The 19504-nt window shown below is 38.3% G+C and overlaps 1 protein-coding gene across 3 annotated transcripts in view; it reads left to right on the forward strand.

Annotated features, from left to right (window-relative positions):
* The window catches only part of PKP2 (plakophilin 2), an 87687-nt gene that overhangs the window by 34834 nt on the left and 33349 nt on the right, over window positions 1-19504 (forward strand). For all 3 annotated transcript variants that reach the window (XM_025455577.3, XM_049102281.1, XM_049102280.1), the window contains exons 5-6: window positions 5603-5810; window positions 14553-14730. In XM_025455577.3, coding sequence (XP_025311362.2) covers window positions 5603-5810; window positions 14553-14730 — 386 coding nt within the window. The remainder of the gene's footprint in view (window positions 1-5602; window positions 5811-14552; window positions 14731-19504) is intronic.

Raw genomic sequence — 19504 nt, forward strand, 5'->3', positions numbered from 1 at the left:
TTTCTTCCTACTTGTTCTTGAAACTTGTTCTTCCTACTGGGCTGAAAGGCAGGACCATTGGTGGTTTGAACACATTATCTTCCTTTGCTTTTCATCTCTAGTATCCAACCCTTCGAAACTTGTTCTTCCTACTGGGCTGAAAGGCAGGACCATTGGTGGTTTGAATGTTAGCTCTCAGGAGTCACTCGGACAGGGTGAACCCAGCACCCTATTTTATTTACCTCAGTGACCTTGGGCAAGATATTTAACCTCTCTGAGCCTCGGCATTCCTACCTTTAAAGTTGGAATAATAGTCCTACTAGAAAGAATTGTGAGAATGCAGTCAGAGCAGTTGGATAATGGTACAATGCCTGCCCCGAAGTAATGAATCAGAACATATTATTTCCTGCGTAGGTGAGTGGTAGTTCACCCAGATGCTGTTACACAAAAACTTGAACAGAGACTTTGAACTTTCTTTTATTCTTACCTCTCAACATTACTCATATTCATGCAGTTTTTAAGATCTATTAGTGCTGCTACTAAAAGTGTCTTGAACCTACCCACATCTGTGCCTCCCCACTCAGTGCTACTATGCTCATCCCTATCACGATGTTTTCTGTTAATCTAGCTGCTTCCTGGTTAATCTTCCTTCCTCCATTCTTAACCACTTCTGATACAGTCACCTTACAGCACCAAGGGAGACCTTTCCAATAGCTGCCCCACTACCTGTAGGAGAAGGGACAAACCTCTTAATTTAATCTGCAAGACCTTTCTAAAACTGGCCTTATTTCCATGCCTGCTTCAGATCCCATCACTGACGTATTGATTGCCGTAACTGCCTTGGAGAATCTTACTATAAACTCATTGCTCAGAATTTGAGAAATTAAAAAAAAAAGGAAGAAAAAACATACCCACAGTTCCCACTATTGTTATCATTTTGGTTTTGTTCTCTAACTTTTTAAATGCATGTATTTACATAGCTGTAATCAAATTGAATATGTAGCTTTGTTTGCAGGGATATTTTTGTTTGATTTTTAAAAACATGCACAAATATATGCTTGTTTAAAAAAATACAAAATAACAAGCTGCTTTCATAACTTATCCCCCCATCATTTGTTTCAAGCTCACTAATTTCATTTCCTTCTTTATGTTCTGTGTTTGAATGGAAATACATAGATATTTTATACAGTTTTTTTTTTCAGTAACACTGTATTTTTTTTTTTTTTTAGATTTTTTTATTTATCTATTCATGAGAGACACAGATAGAGATCAAGGCAGAGACACAGACAGAGGAGAAGCAGGCTCCACTCAGGAAGCCCGATGCGGGACTAGATCCCGGGGCTCCAGGATCACGCCCCGGGCTGAAGGCAGGCGCCAAACCGCTGAGCCACCCAGGGATCCCCCAAGTAACACTGTATCTTAAGCACTTTCTCATAACATTAGCAATATTCTGCATACTTCATATTAATGGTGGCATATTAATGGTGATAGTAATAACTACTATGTGTTGAGCGAGTACTATATACCTAGCATGCAGATTGTTAATCTTAGATAATCTCCATTTGACTGGTGAGGGAACTGTAATGACTTATAAAATATAGGTCAGTTCTAAAATTGCTCTGCCTCTCCCATGGAAACTTCAACATAAGGATGTGTGACAATCATTAACCAGTCTTCCCTGTTGTTGAACCTTTATGGTTTCATTAAAGTTTTCACTATTATAAATAATGTAGTTACGATTACATGTGTGTGCATTTCAAATTATTTCCTCGTGAAGGTTACTAGAAGAGAATACTTTTAAAGTTTTTGACACATATTGCCAATTTTCTTCCTGAAATGTTAAACCAATTTACAGGGAGTGACTAATTCTAATGGTAAGGAAAAGAGAGAAGAGGAGTGACATTTCACAGAGGTGACATTTGAGCCAGCTTATGCAGGATGAGAAGGGCTTTGCCAGAAGTGAGGCATAGTGGTCAGAACATTCTACACAGGAAAGAGAGAGAGAGCAAAGGCACAGGGCACAAGGGAACCCTTGCCCCAAAGGAGTCAGTCTGTTCCCTCTGCTTATTTGCCACCAGAAATCCTCATTATTTATTTTATAGTTGGCAGCAAAGAGAATCAGAATAGAGCCCTTCCATATATTTAGAAATGATCTCAAATGAAAGCTCTCTTGAAGTTCTGAGACATTCATGCTAGTCTGTATCTTTTTTCCTTTACCCAGAGGGAGAACAAATCCCCTGAGGATTCAGTATAACTGGGAAACACAGGCAACCTCTCTGGTCCCACATCTGCTTCCCTGAATTTAAAGGCGCAAGGACAGTACATTTGACATTGGTCTTAGTACATATAGATCCATCACCAACCATCCTTCTAGTTATATGCAGTGAGGAAAATATCATCAACTTCTTGCATTTGATACTGATTTCGTATCAATCTGCTTGATAAAATGGATAAAAGAAACCAAAGTCTTTTTTTAAATTTGGGATAGGTGCCAGACACTAGGGAGTCAAATTCTACAGTAACTAGAGCTGTGGCAGATTTCAGCCTTTATCTGAGCATGGTGTGTCTGCAATTCCTTCTTTCCGGGCTAGAGCAAGTGCTGAAAGCCAAAGGGATAAAGGTGACAGGGTAAGGGAAACCTGCCCTCTGAGCCCCCCACCCTCCCACCTCAGTCAGGACAGTGGAGGCTTCCACATGCTACTCTGGCTAATTCCATAATCGCATCTGGAAATGCAATATGGCCAGTAAGCCACTTCACATATTTTGAAGAAGGCAACTTATAAATTATAAATTAAGTAATAAAATATTTCTTAAGTTTGCAAAGTACCTTCAGGACAAACAGGATTTTCTTTTTGTGTCTGATGTTTATACTGCTAGCGCGAAGATTTAGTATAGGTGGCATTTATGAAGTTGATAGAGTGTAAACTTAACCACCTTAAAACCTAACTATGAAATAGAAATTGATGAAATTAGGGGGATCCCTGGGTGGCTTAGCGGTTTAGCACCTGCCTTTGGTCCAGGGCGCGATCCTGGAGTACCAGGATCGAGTCCCACGTCGGGCTCCTGGCATGGAGCCTGCTTCTCCCTCCTCCTGTGTCTCTCTCTCTCTCTCTCTCTCTGTCTATCATAAATAAATAAATAAATCTTTAAAAAAAAAAAAAGAAGAAATTGATGAAATTAGAGAAACCTGTGAGTTACAGACTGTTTTTAAAATAAACTGTGCCTTTCTGCTTTTAAGGAAGTGTAATAATGGGAATAGATGAAGTGATCAAATAGTGATCTGCGGGACCAGAATTAATTGATAGTGAAGAAATCTTTCTCATTAGCATTGTCACACAAATATATTAAAATAGCTGTAGACATAGCCCAACCAAATTGCTGTGACCAGTCTACCAATTGTATCCTGTTCTGCAAATGAATGTCCCCTCTGAAGGGAGTGATAAGTAGTAGTAGTAGTAGTCATTACTACCAGTGAAACCTTAAACGGACCAAAAAACTACTTCTCTCCTCTCTCACTCTTTCTTTCTTTCTCTCTCAAGAGAAGGAAGGGGGATGGGCAGAGGGAGAAGGAGAGAGAATTTTCAGCAGGGCTCCATGCCCAACATGGACTTAAGTGACTGAGCCACCAGGCGCCCTAAGAGTACTTCTCTCTTAAGGTTCTTAACAAGCTATTAATAAGATAATGTATATGAAACTCTTAATACTATGCCAACACCTGGAAGTGGGTGGAGGAGTCATTATCTGTGTTTTATTATTATTATTATTACAGTTATTATTTTTAAACCTTGGCTTTTATTCTTGCCTTGCTAGTTTTCTTCCCAATCCTAGCAAAGGAAGATGTCATATTGGAAAATTATGTCTTAAATACCATTTATCTGTCTATGAAAGGGAAACTGGATTTTTAAAAAGATTATTTATTTATTTATTTATTTATTTATTTATTTATTTATTTATGATAGACATAGAGCGAGAGAGAGGCAGAGACACAGGAGGAGGGAGAAGCAGGCTCCATGCCAGGAGCCCGATTTGGGACTTGATCCTGGGACTCCAGGATTGCGCCCTGGGTCAAAGGCAGGTGCTAAACCACTGAGCCACCCAGGGATCCCCCAGGAAACTGGATTTTGATGATACGTAGAAAATATGAAAAGGTGTTACTGGGCCCTGGAGCACTGAACTGTTGTGCAGTTAGGGCATCATTTGTAGGTGATGAACTTCATCTGAAAGGGAAACTCCTGCTCATTCACAGTTATATCCTAAAAATGTCTGCATTAAGATTGAGAAAGTGACTGAGATCTTTACCAAAAGTTCTTACTAAAATTTTCTGGGGGTGCCTGGGTGGCTTAGTTGAATAGCATCGGACTCTTGATTTTGGCTCAGGTCATAATCTCAGGGTTGTGAGATCGAGCCCTGCATTGGGCTCCACACTCACCATGCTTGGGATTTCTTTCTCTCCTTTTCCTTCTGTCCCTCCCCACTCACGATCTCTCTTGCTCTCTCTAAAAAACAAAATTTTTCTACATCAGATGCCAGTGGAAGACTATGAGAAAGAAAGCCCTCAGTCTGCAACTTAACATTTCTCTTTAGCAGCCCATGTCCACCTCTTGATTTTCTTTTTTTAGATAATATTTGCAGCCTGAAATATAAAATCACCTTGCTCAGATTGCCATTATTTGCCTCTTCTTAAACAACCATACATTTCAGAATCTAAGCCATCTATGTTTCTATTCCTAGTTCTGGCTCTAACAGACAGCACACTCTTTCTTGCATATTTGGATAGGAGAAAGCAATATTTTAAAAATAGCAGGGATCCCTGGGTGGCTCAGTGGTTTGGCGCCTGCCTTTGGCCCAGGGCGCGATCCTGGAGACCTGGGATCGAATCCCACATCAGGCTCCCAGTGCATGGAGCCTGCTCCTGCTTCTCCCTCTGCCTGTGTCTCTGCCTCTCTCTCTCTCTCTGTGTGACTATCATAAATAATAAATTAAAAAAAATAAAATAAAATGAAATAAAATTTAAAAATAGCATATCAAAAAGTATAAAGTTACATTATTTACTTAAATTGCTTGCATAATTTTTATGTAAATCTTTAAGTACCCAAAGCAATTGATCGTAAAAATAGCTGGCATTTAGGATTAGTTTGCTTTGCTACTACCGTCGCCATGGTAAATGAATCTTTATTTCTACCATTAATGAAGTGAGATCTGTTTGTTTATATTGACTGTAAAGTTCTGTCCTGGAAAAAAAAATACTCCCGTAATATGTGCTGTTCTTCCATAAAACTCTTTATTCCTCACATTCCCAAGTCTGTTCATCTTCATTATGCTCAAGGCTTTTATAACTTAACTCTTTTCATTCACAAAGCTATCACTTACCCACCTTCTATCACTTTAACTTTCTCTTTCAATTATCTCACAGGTTTCAGTCTTCTCAAATTTATTGTTAGCTCCTCAGTGAGATGGTAGGCATATACCTTATGCTGTGAGTCTCAGGCTATGTCTCCTTTATTATTTGATGGGGGGTTCTAATCCACAGTGCTGAACTTTGTGTGTTCATTCATATTGCAATGAACGTTTTTGATGGCACATCAGAATAAATACCTGAAATACGCATCCACTTCTTCCCCAGGTCAATCAGCTTCGTGGCATCCCCAAGCTTCTGCAGCTCCTGAAAGTTCAGAATGAAGATGTTCAGCGAGCCGTGTGTGGGGCTTTGAGAAACTTGGTATTTGAAGATAATGACAACAAGTTGGAGGTAGCTGAACTCAACGGGGTACCTCGGCTACTCCAGGTGCTGAAGCAAACCAGAGACTTGGAGACTAAAAAGCAAATAACAGGTAGTGCTCATAGAATATGAAAGGACGTAGAGCAGGGTACCCCAGCTGGGTATGTTATGCTCTCTATTTTTCTTAAGCTTCCCACACCCAGTGCTTGATGGGCTCATCATTATCTGAGAGGTGGCTTTCAAGGAACGTTGTCACCTTGCTGAGTTAGACCTCGAATTCAGGTGAAGTTTGAATTCCTTTTTTTCTGGAAAGGGGGAAGTTATTTTGAGGCTTTTGCTCAGTCCACATAAGTAAGAAAACTGTGACTTTGACTACATGTTTTTAAAACAACTTTGCAAGACTCACTGCATGGAAATCCGCATCAGTTTACTAACAGCCACTCTATGGTTTGAGGATGTGTGAGCTTTCAGTATTGCCTTGGGTGTCCAAGGCATTCATTCTGAAGAGACTCAAGAGGAGCCACACCCAATTATTTTTACTATTTATTCAATAATCCACTCCCTGGATCTATCCAAAGAAAGCAAATCAGGGAGTCAAATAGTGTCCTAATGTAGAAGATCAATTTAGGGATCCCTGGGTGGCGCAGCGGTTTGGTGCCTGCCTTTGGCCCAGGGTGCGATCTTGGAGATCCAGGATTGAATCCCACATCAGGCTCCCTGCATGGAGCCTGCTTCTCCCTCTGCCTGTGTCTCTGCCTCTCTCTCTCTCTGTGACTATCATAAATAAATAAAATCTTAAAAAAAAAAAAAGATCAATTTAACCAAATAGTCAAAATACAAGAAATATGGTTTTCTAATCCTTCCATTGCCTGGACCGGTCCACCTCAAAATACCTGCTCCCTAGCCCATCCATCACTGCACCCTAAAAAAAAGAAAAAAAGATGAGAGTGGCTGGATGTGGTTTTTTTTTTTTCTAGCTCTCTACTTCATATTTCAAAATACTGAGTTGCATAGGTAAATACTGTTTTTCTGTCCAATAGATTAAAAAGATGAAATAATCTGATAGAATTAAATCAACAGTTTTAGTAATCCTTGAAACATGGAGAAGACAGACCTAGTTTCATTTAAATGAATAGTACATACAGTAGAGGAGAAAATGGTTCATTGATGTTCAAGCTTGCCCTCCCTGCCCTCACCATCCGCTCCGTGCTGACGCTCCCTGCACACCTTACAGAGTGCGAGAAGCATTACTGAGTTCAATTGTCAGTAGTGTTGGTTGCCCTGGGGAAACTTAAATTAAGAACATTCAGTGGCCCAGGTAGTAAACGTACACTTTTAATTTAATTATCATGAAAAGATTTTGAGATATTTTTAGGTGTTATTGGGTGATTAAATCTCAATTTTACAGATGAGGAAAGTAGGGTCCAAAGAAGTTAACCCTTTTTAATGTATTTGTAAATAATAATTCTTGACAGTGTTATTTATTTTAAAAGTTCTTTTTTTTTTACATTTGTTTTTATTGGAGTTTGATTTGCCAACATATAGCATAACACCCAGTGCTCACCCAGTGCTTGATGGGTCAAGTGCCCCTCTCAGTGCCCATCACCCAGTCACCCCGACCCCCTGCCCACCTCCCCTTCCACTACCCTTTGTTTCCCAGAGTGAGGAGTCTCTTATGGTTTGTCTCCCCCTTTAATTTTTCCACTCAGTTCACCTTAAAAGGAGGTATCTCACAAATGTTGTTTTAAACTGAATATATTCTGTACTTCCGCTGTGTCCACTTTACCATACAGCCCTTTTTTCTGTAGAAATGTCATTCTATCTTCTCTGCCCATTTATATCTTAAAACAATCACATATTTTTCTATCTTAATATATTTAATTTTATAAAACTATATGAAGAGTGATACCATGCTGCCCTTCTGCCAGCTTCCTATTATGTCCCATGGGAAGTTTCCTTCCATCTTTATGATTTATATTAAAATACCTACAGAAATTAAGAGTGATCAGACACATTCATTGATTCATTCATTCATTCAGCCAGCATTTACAGGGCTGCCTTCAAGTGCCAAGCAATGGGAATCAGTCTGGAGAGGCTGTACATGTTCTTTTCCCTCTGCTAACACATGAACAATTATGTGGTGGTTGGCACTTAAAAAAAAAAAAAAGACTAAACCTCATAGTTAAAACCTAACATTTCCTCCATTAAAATATAGTAATGACAACCATAAGAGAATAGCAAACAGATAATTTTTTTTTTTACTGTTTTACAGTCAAATGACTTCTCGAAGGAGATATGTTTCATTCTGGACTTTAAAAGAAGGATAGGATACACTTTGAACTGGTGTTTTGAGGGAGAATGAAAGTCATTCCCAGCAAAATGAACATCATTAGCAAAGCAAAGAAGCAAAAAGAAGCTGCTGGTCATGTAGAGGGAGTTTGATAATAGAGTATTGAGGTTAGTGTGTATTGTAGCCAGAGAACTTGGGAGGATTTGTGGTGTGTGTCAGGGAAGTAATCCATTGAACCACGCTTCCTCTTCTCTTGTTTAGGCAATAGGAAACTACAGTCAGAGAACATTCTGTGGTATTAATGCCATAGAAACCATTCAGTTATCTTTAGATAATCTACAGAGCTGATAAATGGAGGTTTATTGTGCAATTCTCAGGATTTCTAGAACTTGGCTTGTTCACCCCTACCAGAGGGTGCTCATTACATGCTAATTGAATTGAGTTAATACTTGAATGTTTGATACAAATCCTTCCAAATAACTTCCTTTAGCTCTATTAATAGAACAGCTAAATAAGTGCTTTCGGGGCCTCAGAAATAAATTGTTGACTTAATGTAGACATGTTTATATCTTTGTTTAGAAACACAAAGCGAGCAACCATACATGTGAATCTTATCTATTTGGTGAACATCTTTTTATTGAGCCTCTTTTTACATGCTTGCCACTAAATTAGGACTTTCCATTTTTCATCTTTGTTCCCCTTGACATCTCCATAAGGCATTATTGTTGATTTCCGCATGATCAGTGTGACACTTTAGGGTGGTAAGTAGATTGCCCAAGATTACACAACTGGCAGAGCACAAGGCCCAGATTTGAACCTAGCTTTATCTGCGTGTTCTGCTGTATGAAAGTGGCTCTCACCTACTGTTTCTGGGGCAGAGAGTGACTCATTTTTACAGTTCTTTGGGAAAGGGTTTATCTTTAAGAATCTCAGATCAGAGAGCTCTTTCATTCTTCTCTGAGCCTTCCTCTCTCTCCACTTGCCACTGACATGATTCAGTCTTCTTCACACCCCTGGTCTACTATTGCAGTAGCTTCTTACTGCCCCTCTGATTCAGTATTGCACATTCCCACTCGATCCACCACTCTGCTCCTAATGATTTCTTTCTAATATGAAAATTCTGCCCATTGTCCTCCCCATGAACTATAAGGTAGAGTCCATGCTGTGTAGTATGCCATACTAAGATTTTATGATGTGAACTTGGTGACCATAGGCAACCAGTGTCTCCTCTCATACCCTTCCAGCTCAGGTTCTGAAATCCTCGAGGATTTTGCTGGTCTGTTCCATGTCTCTTTTCTATCTTGGTATCTTTTGTGCTGTTTCTTGGACTAGAATCTTTTTCCACACCTTGACCATCTGGTGAACCCTCTCATCTTTCAATAGGTGTCTTTTCCTTTGAAGCATTTTCAGATGCCATCTTTCCATACTTTACTCCCTGTCTCCCACCCTCCCCCCAGTGAAGTTTTGAAAAGGCTTCCACTGAACTACTTTTGCATCCTTTAATATTAGGATGCCACTTATTTTATGCCTGTATATTTATTGCAATAACAACAGTTATTTGTTATTTTCTCAAATGAGACTTCTGATTGAACATATGAAAGAGACTTGTGAGAGCACCCAGGTGGCTCAGTCAATTAAGCATCCAATTCTTGGTTTTAGCTCAGGTCATGATCTCAGGGTGGTGGGATCGAGCCTCACATCAGGCCCTGCACGCAGCGTGGAGTCTGCCTCAGATTCTCTCTCCCTCTCTGTCCCACTCACTTTCTCTCAAGTAAATAAATAAAATCTTTGGGACACCTGGGTGGCTCAGTCATTTAAGCATCTGCCTTCAGCTCAGGTCATGATTGCAGGGTCCTGGGATCCTGCCCCTGCCTCAGCCTCCCTGCTCAGTGGGGTGCCTGCTTCTCCCTCTCGCTGCCCCTCCCCCCTCATTCATGCTCATTTTCTCATGCTCTCTCTCTCAAATAATGTTTTTTAAAAATCTAAATAAATAAATAAAATCTTTAAAAAAAAAGACTTGTGACCTGGGAATATCCAGATTACACACAAATAAGAGAACCAAGTGTGTTTTCAGATAGGACCCTGATTTTTCTGGCCAAGATATAAAACAATTAACCATTTGATATCTATATATGTATAATATAAGTACCAGAGCTTTGTTTGCTGGAAGAAAACATCAACTCACTGACCTTCCTAGCATTTTCAGTACCAGCCTCAGAGGGAAGCTCTTCCCTTTCCAGATGAAAAGGCTTCAGGATCAAAGACTCCCTCTGAGATTGTTCTCCCTCCCTTACCAAGTGAGCGTGGTAGTGTACTTTAATTGAAATGAGAACAGTACATACTGATCTCAGAGGTTCATCTTCAGGGTCACTGAGTAATGAACACTTTCAGAAATGAGTGGGCTCTGGCTTAGTAAGAATGAAGCAAGAGATTCTTGTCCTTCTGCGTGTTACATAAGGAAGCCATAGGGAAGGGTCATGTTTGTCGATGATTTGTTGAAAATGCATATTGACCTCTGCATATTTTATGGAAATATTTAATTGAATTGCTGTATTTTAATAAAATAGCAGAAACATTTTACTATAAAATATTCATTATGCACCTTTAAAAATAATTCTATATTATTTTATTCTGCATTTGTAATATGCAACAGGTTACCTTGGGTTCATGTATAACTTGGACTAAACGGCTTTTGCAATAGTGTGGTATCGCAGGTAAGATTTACAAAACTTAGGTGAAAGGAGTATATCCACACAAGGAAAATTATAAAAAAAAAAAAAATCCTCTGTTTTGTGATCACTTTGCAAAACAAGGTTAAAACACACCGGTTCTCCTTTTTTTCCTCCTGCTCTTCCTTCTCCCTCTGTACTGATAATAGGGATTCATTTAATCATACTACTCGCAATTTTTACCACCTAAGTGTCATTTAGACTTTGTTAAATAACTGTATTTCTAGTCCTCAAGGGCGGACTGGATTTTAATATCTTATAAGATCCCTTTACTAAAGTTAGGTATTTTTTGCAAATATCACAGTTGGCAACAAATTTCTAGATAATGAAGTTATTATTATCTCTCTTCTAAGTGCTAATTATTCAAAACATATCCCTAACCAGAATCCATTTCTCTTTCTTTTTGCCTTGAATGAGAACTTAGTGATAGAAAATTACAGGCTTATCAGCTGCAACAAAGAACTATAATAATAGAAACCGAGGCGCTATGAATAAGTTGATTAGAAGCTAAAGGTGAGACCAGTGAAAATCTAAACCCTAATGTTATCTCAGAACATCCAGAATCAAGTCATTGAAAAGAAGTTCTATGAAGGGTCTTCTGGCCCATTTGTTTCCCAGTGCCAGAAATGGGAATCATTTTTTTAAGTAATCTTTACATCTAGTTTGGGGCTCAAACTCATGACCCTGAGATCAAGAGTCCCGTGTTCTGACTGAGCCAGCCAGGTGCCTCAGGAATCATTTTTTAAAATACAAATTCCTAAGATCTGTCCTGAGATTCTGGCAAGTAAGTATGAGATGTGGCCCAGGAATATATGATTCTGATATGCCACGAGGTTCATTCGGAAACTGCTGGTCTAGTGTAACACTCTAGCTTTGAGATAAAATCTCCTTGTCAATGTTTTGATAAAGGAGGAGCTCATTTTTATCAGCTGCAGCAATAGAGCTGGATCTTACAAACAGATCTGTTTTCTTCAAAGCTCTCTTAGAAACTGATATTTTCAGTGAGCCAGAATCTCTTTCCCTTGAATTTCCACTCATTAGTTCTGGTTTTGCTGTCTTATAGTCACCAAAAAATGATATCTAGTTGTTAAATTTGCATTTCTTTCATTACTGGAGAAAATGCATTCCTTTTTTTTTTCTTAAGATTTTATTTATTTATTTATTCATGAGAGACACAGAGAGAGAGAGGCAGAGACACAGGCAGAGAGAGAAGCAGGCTACATGCAGGGAGCCCCAGGATCACGCCCTGGGCTGATGTGCTAAACCGCTGAGCCACCCAGGGATCCCAAGAAAATGCATTCCTATGTGTAGTAGATTCTAATATTTTTTAGCTAGGATTAATTTTTCTACTAGCAATTGAATTTATAATGATTTATAAGAACTCTATATATTAGGGATATTAACCTTGTATTGCCATACATATTTTCCCAATCTGTAATTGGCTGTTTATTGATTTTTGTATGCTCATGTTAGGGGAGTGTCTGTGTATAATCCCAAATCTCTAGTGAACACTTAAGCTCCTTCCTAGCTTTGTGCCATACAAAAATTTGGTAGGCATGACATTTCTATATGATATCCTATATTAAGAATTCAAAAATTATACTGATACTCCCAAACCAGATATTTTTATAGAAATAATACTGCTTGCCAAGCTATAAAGGACATCAAGTGTTGAAGGAAAATCTCACTTCCTTTGTTTAAAATTAATCTTCTTCTGGTTTTTATTGTAAGGTATACTTTTCCTTTGAGTGCCCTGTGTGGTCCTTTCTAAAAAGAGGAAATGTCATTATGCTTTACATTTTTAAGCCTCTGGCAGGCAGGGACTGTTAATTTGTTTGCTTATTTAAAACAGGAAGCTTTTCCCCACCTTCTCTCTCTTTTCTTTTTAGCTTTCTTTAGTAGCTTAGGAAACACAACTCAACCTCAGACCTGCCTCTACATTGTTTTCAGCCACCTTTGGAGTTCTGTTCTGTCATTCTACCCCCGTCCAGGGCCCCTCAAGCCTAAGTGGGAGGAATGAAGTCATTGTGTTGCAAAACCAGTGGCTGAGGGACACTGCTCCTGCCTAAATCCCCAGGGCTAGTTTGATCAGGAAAAGATCCCCCCACTCCCAAGCCAGAATTCGAGCTCTCACCAGACACCAGATCCCCAGTGTCGCTGTATCTGATGGAAGTTCTGCGTAGACTGCAGTGGGGATTCGGTTATGGTCTCAGAAATGACTTACTGGTACACAGCCAAAGTAAACTGATTAAGGCCAAAAGACTGCATTTGGCCTAGAGTGTTCTAAATGGTGGGCCAGATATGAGTATGGTTGAATAATTAGCAAGCTTTAATTGTGTAGACAATTATTTCAGTCATTAAAATCAGGGGAGATGACACCACCACAGAATTCAGCCCCCCCCCCCGAAAAAAAGCACCTTTCCTTTTTTCACAACGTAGACTGTTCTGTATACCTGTGCTTCCTCTTTCTTTTATGCAGACAAAGCAGTAAATTTTAAAAGTGGGAATTACCGACTGGGTGGTGGGGGAATGAATAGGGAAGAAAACGAAGATCGCTTCTCTTTCTCTGCTCTCGGCCTTCCTGGATGATAGTGAGTTAGTCATTTCCTGAGATATGAAAGAAGGAAAGTAAGGCAGCTTTACACCTGCTGGGAGTCACTGGAATAGCAAGCAAGAGCTATTCTTCCACTGAATCGGAAGTATTTGAATGCCAAATCTGTAAGAAAAACAAATCCTAAATGTGTGTGCCACTTTGTATTCCCTCTGAGGCACCCAGCTTCAGGCTCTGTCTCACAAATGCCCTGAAAAGTACAGTATGCTCTTATCTTATGAATTTCTTTCTGAGTTGGCTTATATGGCCTTTCTCTTTACTGGTGGGTCAAGGGGGAGATTTCAAGAGGAAAGGTAAAGTTAAATGAGGACAATGCTTAGACCAGTGCTTTAGGCCATGCGTGTTGGCAGGTAGATTAAATACTCTTGTACCTCCTTCACTGCCAAACTATAATATAGGAAATTCATGAGATACCCAACATAAGTTCCAGGAGGGCAGAAAGTCTATCATTGGGTAGGATTTAATAAATATTAATTGGTGATGTTGATCAGCCTACCGGTGACAGGCAGGGGTACAGTCAAAGGCTTTCAATCGGCCCTTCCTGCTGTCACTGGGCAGCAAATATCAGGTGGAAGTTGCAGGTAGTGGGGAGCAGGAGGCAGAGGGAGATATTCTCCCCATGCAACTACAGGAGAAAAAGATGACCCTTTAAAAACACTGAAGCCTTGGGGCACCTGACTGGCTCAGTTGGTAGAGTGTACAAATCTTGATCTCTCGGTTTTAAGTTCAAGCCCCAGGTTGGGTGTAGCGATCACTTTAAAAGAATGTAAAATCTTTTTTTAAAAATAAACAAAAATAAAAATATAGAAGTCTTTATTACAATAGGATCATTTCAAGCCTCTGTGTTGGTGAGACCAGAATTTGTTACCTCAGTGAGGTCAGCTTAGTGGTAGGATCTTTTAAGAGAAACAGTATACGTGTTTAAGGATTTCTAACTTTCATTCACATTCCTGATTAATTTAAAAGCTGTATAATTTTATATCATAATATCTCTGTGTGTATGTGTATGTGTGTGTGTGTGTGTGTGTGTGTGTGTGTCTCTATTATGGATCAGCTTCATTGCCATCTAACAAACTCTAAACTGATTCTTTCAGTCGGAAAAGGGGCCACCCTTTTCTCTACACTACTAGCCACAGCCCTAGGGCTGCTGCCCTAACTCATCTTTTCAGCAGTCATTTGACCCATCCTGGTGCTGTTTTGATGTAGTACTTTTTGCTTTTCTAGGTTTGCTGTGGAATTTGTCATCTAATGACAAACTCAAGAATCTCATGATAACAGAAGCCTTGCTCATCCTGACTGAGAATATCATCATTCCCTTCTCTGGGTGGCCAGAAGGAGACTACCCCAAAGCAAACGGTTTGCTTGATTTTGATATATTTTACAACGTCACAGGATGCTTAAGGTAACGCCACTCTACAAATCTTTTCTCTGTATACCTTACATACTGCATTAAAAACTCTACCCCATTACCTGGAGATGCTATAAGAATTATAAAAATCACTCTGAATACAAGAAATAACCATGTAAAGACAGTGAGAAAGGTAAAGAACACAGTACTGTTTCTAGGCATGTTTGATTTTAGCAGCTACCCACATTAGCTCACAAGAGAGAGGATGTCAGTTCCAATAAAGAAAACAGACATCTGATCTGAACACCCAGAATTCAATGCAAACTGGCCTTTCCTATCTCCCAAGGTTCAAGGTAGGCTTCATGCTTTTTTAATTCACAAGAAGCTAATGACATGGTTAAAAAAAAATAATTTTAAGCCCAATGTTTTTACTTTTTTATTGTTTATGTTTTATCAAGTCATAATTGACATAAATTAGTTTCAGGTGTACAATATGATTCAGTATTTGTATATATATTGCAAACAGGCACCACAATAAGTCTAGATAACATTCATTGCCATGCATAGTTTTACAGAACTTTTTTTCTTGTGATGAGAACTTTTAAGATTTTTGTCTTAGCAACTTTCAAATATATAATACAGTGTTATTAACTATGGTTGCCATGCTGTATATTACCTCCCCAAGACTAATTTTGTTTGTTTGTTTGTTTGTTTGTTTGTGGCAGACAAAAATTTATCCCCATTATGGTTTTTGTAAACTTACTTTATAACTAGAAGTTTGTACCTTTTGACCATTTTGCCTGCCCCCCCTGCCTGTGACAGCCCCACCAATCTGTTCTCTGTATCTATGAGCTTCGTTTTTGGTTTTGGTGTTTTTTGTTTTTTGTTTTTAATGTAATCTTTATAGCCAACATGGAGCTTGAACTCACAGCCCCAAGATCAGAAGTCATATGCTCTACTGAATGAGCCAGCCAGGTGCCCGTATGAGCTTGGTTTTTGTTTTGTTGTGTTTCTTTTAAATTCCGTTTATAAGTGAGATCAATACAGTATTTGTCTTTCTCTGTCTGACTTATTTCACTTAACATAATGCCCTAAAGGTCCATCCATGATGCTGTCAGTGGCAATATTTCGTTCTTTATATATATACCTGATTTTCTTTATCCATTCACTTATCAGTAGACATTTAGCTGGTTTCTATTTCTTGGCTATTATGAATAATGCTTCAGTGAATATACAGGTGCATATGTCTTTTCAAGTTAGTGTTTTCATTTTCTTTGGATAAATATTCCAGAAGTGAAATTGCTGGATCATATGGTAGTTCTATGTTTAATTGTCTTAGGAACCTATGTAATGTTTTCCATAGTGGTTATGCCAACTTAACATTTCCACAAGCACTGCACAAAGTTTGCCTTTTCTCCATATCCTCACCAACACTTGTTATTTCTTGTCCTTTTGATAACAGCCATTCTAACAGGTGTGAGATAATATCTTGTGGTTTTGATTTGCATTTCCCTGGTGATTAGTGATGTGCATTTTTTCATGTGCTTTCTTTGGAAAAATGTTCGGATCTTCTCATTTTTTAATCAGATTGTGTTTAATATTGAGTTGTATAAGTTCTTTATATATTTTATCAAATATATGACTTGCAGATATTTTCTTCCATTCCATAGGTGGCCTTTTCATTTTGTTGATGGTTTTCTTTGTTGTGCAGAAGATTTTTGTTTGATACCATCCCACTTTATTTTTGTTTTTGTTAACTTTCGGTGTCAAATCCAAAAAATAATCTTTAAGATTGATGTCAAGGAGCCTACTGCCTATGTTTTCTTCTAGCAGTTGTATGGTTTCAGGTCTTATAATCAAGTCTTTAATCCATTTTGAGTTAATTTTTGTGTTTAATGTGAGATAATGGTCCAGTTCCATTCTTTTGCATGGGGCTGTCCAATTTTCCTGACACCATTTATTGAAGAGACTTTCCTTTCTCCACTCTCCACTTTCCACAAGTATTCTTGACTTCTCTGTTGCAAATTAATTGGCCATATATTCTCAAGTTTATTTCTGGGCTCATTATTCTGTTGCAATGATCTATGTGTCTGTTTTTATGCCAGTATCACTTGCTGTTTTGATTACTCTAGTTTTGTAATGTAATTGGAAATCAAGGAGTGTGATGCCTCCAGCTTAGCTCTTGTTTCTTTAGACTGCTTTAATTATTTGAGGGTTTTTGTGATTCCATACAAAATGTAGAATTGTTTGTTCTATTTCTATGAAAAGTGCAATTGGAAATTTAATAGGAATTGCATTGAATCTGTAGATTGCCTTGGGTAGAATGGACATTTTAACTATATTCTTCCAATCCATGAGTATGATCTATCTTCCCCTTTATTTACATCTTTGGTTGTTTCATCAGTGTCTTATTGTTGTTAGTATACAGGTCTTTTACCTACGTAATTAAAAGTTACTTCTAGATGTTTTAAAGTAGCTGCAAGGCAACAAAGCCTAAAGGACAGAATGTTTTGCCATAAGAACAGCTACAAAATAAGTTAGTTTGATCAGCATTTCTTAATAGTGGGATGAAAAAATACTTGAAATGTTTTCTCCCTTGGGCTGTCAGATGCCAGCTAAATCGAGAGGAAATAAAAATACATGCAGGAGGAAGGAAAATCCTAGTCCTAACTTCTCTGAGATCATGCATTTGAAGCTTTCGTATATTTGAAAATAATCATTGTACTTTATGTGCAAAGATTAAATCAAATAGAAGATATAATCAGGGGCACCTGGATGGCTCATTCAGTTAAGCGTCTGACTCTTGATTTCAGCTCAGGTCATGATCTCAGGGTCATGAGATTGAGCCCTGCATCGGGCTGCATGTGCATGCTGCATGTGTACACATGCGTGCACGCTCTCTCTCTCAGATAAATAAATAAAATTTAAAATAAATTAATTAAATTTTAAAAATAGGTGTAATCAAAATTAGGCAGCCCATGAAAAGTCAGAATATATTCTGCCTTTTTTTTTCTAGTTACAGTTCATTATTTGAAGAAATCTAGACTGTAACTGAGAGAATTTATTATGGTAGAATGTTTGCCTTATTTCCATATTTAATCGCACAGCATATCAAATACTAATTTTGCATAAAGTTTTATATTAGGTACTGAGAATTTTAGAAAGATGAGTAAGAAAATCCTTAGGGAACTTTTAACCTAGCAGAGGATGCAGATGAGCAAAGGAACTAGAACACAGCTTACAATGAAATATGTTAGAGCAGTGGCCCCTGAAGCATTAACATCTGCATTACCTAGAAGTTGTTAGGATCCTCAGGTCCTACCTCAGACCGGAATCAGAAACTCTCAGGGTGGGGCTGAGCAATCTAGTTTTAACAAGCCCTCCAGGTGATTCTGATGCAGCTGAATTGTGAGAGGCCTGATGTCAGAGGTACAAGTGAAGTGCTGCAGGAATGCAGAACAAAGAACCATTCATGCCCGCTGAGTGGGATCAGAAAGACACTACAGACTAGGTGCCAAATGAACTAGGCCTTGGTGGATTATTTCAATAGTCAGAAATTCTCTAAGGACTAAGGACTAACTCCTTGAACAGCAGAAGAGGTGCCTAAATGGTCTCTTTGAATCCATCTTCTGTACTGTTCACTAGAACTGCGTTTTCATTGTGCTTTTGATCTAATAACACATTTTGATCTATTTAAAAGTATTTTGCATCTCAAAATTTTCTCTGTAGCTCCCATTGCCTCACCGTATTACATCAGAGTTCTTCAAGTGGCAGGACTCTTTCAATTCAAAATGAATTATTCAACTCAAACTCTTGCTAAAGCCAAGTAGGGATTCATTGGCTCATGTGGATGAGATGTTGATAGTCACTTGTGGAAGTGAAGGAAGTGCACCAGGAACTATGACCTCAAGGATTATGACAGAAATTCAGCATCCATGGACTCACTCTGTTTTTAAATTTGTATCTCCTCTCTGCTTGCTCTTCTAACTCACATGTTGGGCTCATTCTCTACAAATGCAAACAAGCCTCTGCATTCTTTTTATCTTTAATCCCTAACACCTAGCAAAATTTCTGACATACATAGTAAGCAAGGATAAAGTATTTGAATGAAAAAAGTAAATGAATGAGTGAGCAAATGAAAATACATGACAAGCTGGGTGAATAATAACGTCTTGTAAGAATATCAAATTGGTGACAGGAAGTAATCAGACATTGGAAACATAGGTGAAGGCCAGATTGTTGAGGGTCTTGAAGGTCATATTAAGGAGTTAATTTTTTTCTTCTGTAAGCAAGACTAGTGGTTAGGAGGATAGAAAGATGATAAATTCTGTGTGAAAAATAATTATAATATTAACAGGAAAGGTGTGTTGAATAATGTAATAAGACAAAAATGTTACAAATTTCTTTCTGCCATTTCCCATTATGAATGAGGAATAAAAGACTTGGATAATTTAAGTGAAGCAATACTTTGGTTAACACACATTTTCCAGAAGATGTAATCACTGACTACATTCCCATCAATATGACACCATTTCAAATAGCACTTGCAAAGCAAGGCCAAACCACTGATTTGAACTACTTTAAGAAGCAGATTACAGCAAAATATCTACAAAATTGGATGCCATAGTATATGCTTAAATATCTGTTCTTATTTCACCTAATTTGCAATTAATAATAGCTGACATTTATTGTGAATTATGTTCTAGAACTGTTCTGAATGCTTTATGGGATTTTTCTCAGTTTATTCTTACAGCAGCCCTTGTAAAGTGAGCTTTCCCCATTTTATATATGAGGGGTTAAGAGAGATTAAGTGATTTTTTCCCAACAT

This window comes from Canis lupus, chromosome 27 (genome assembly GCF_003254725.2).
Source record: "Canis lupus dingo isolate Sandy chromosome 27, ASM325472v2, whole genome shotgun sequence".
Classification (NCBI taxonomy): domain Eukaryota; kingdom Metazoa; phylum Chordata; class Mammalia; order Carnivora; family Canidae; genus Canis; species Canis lupus.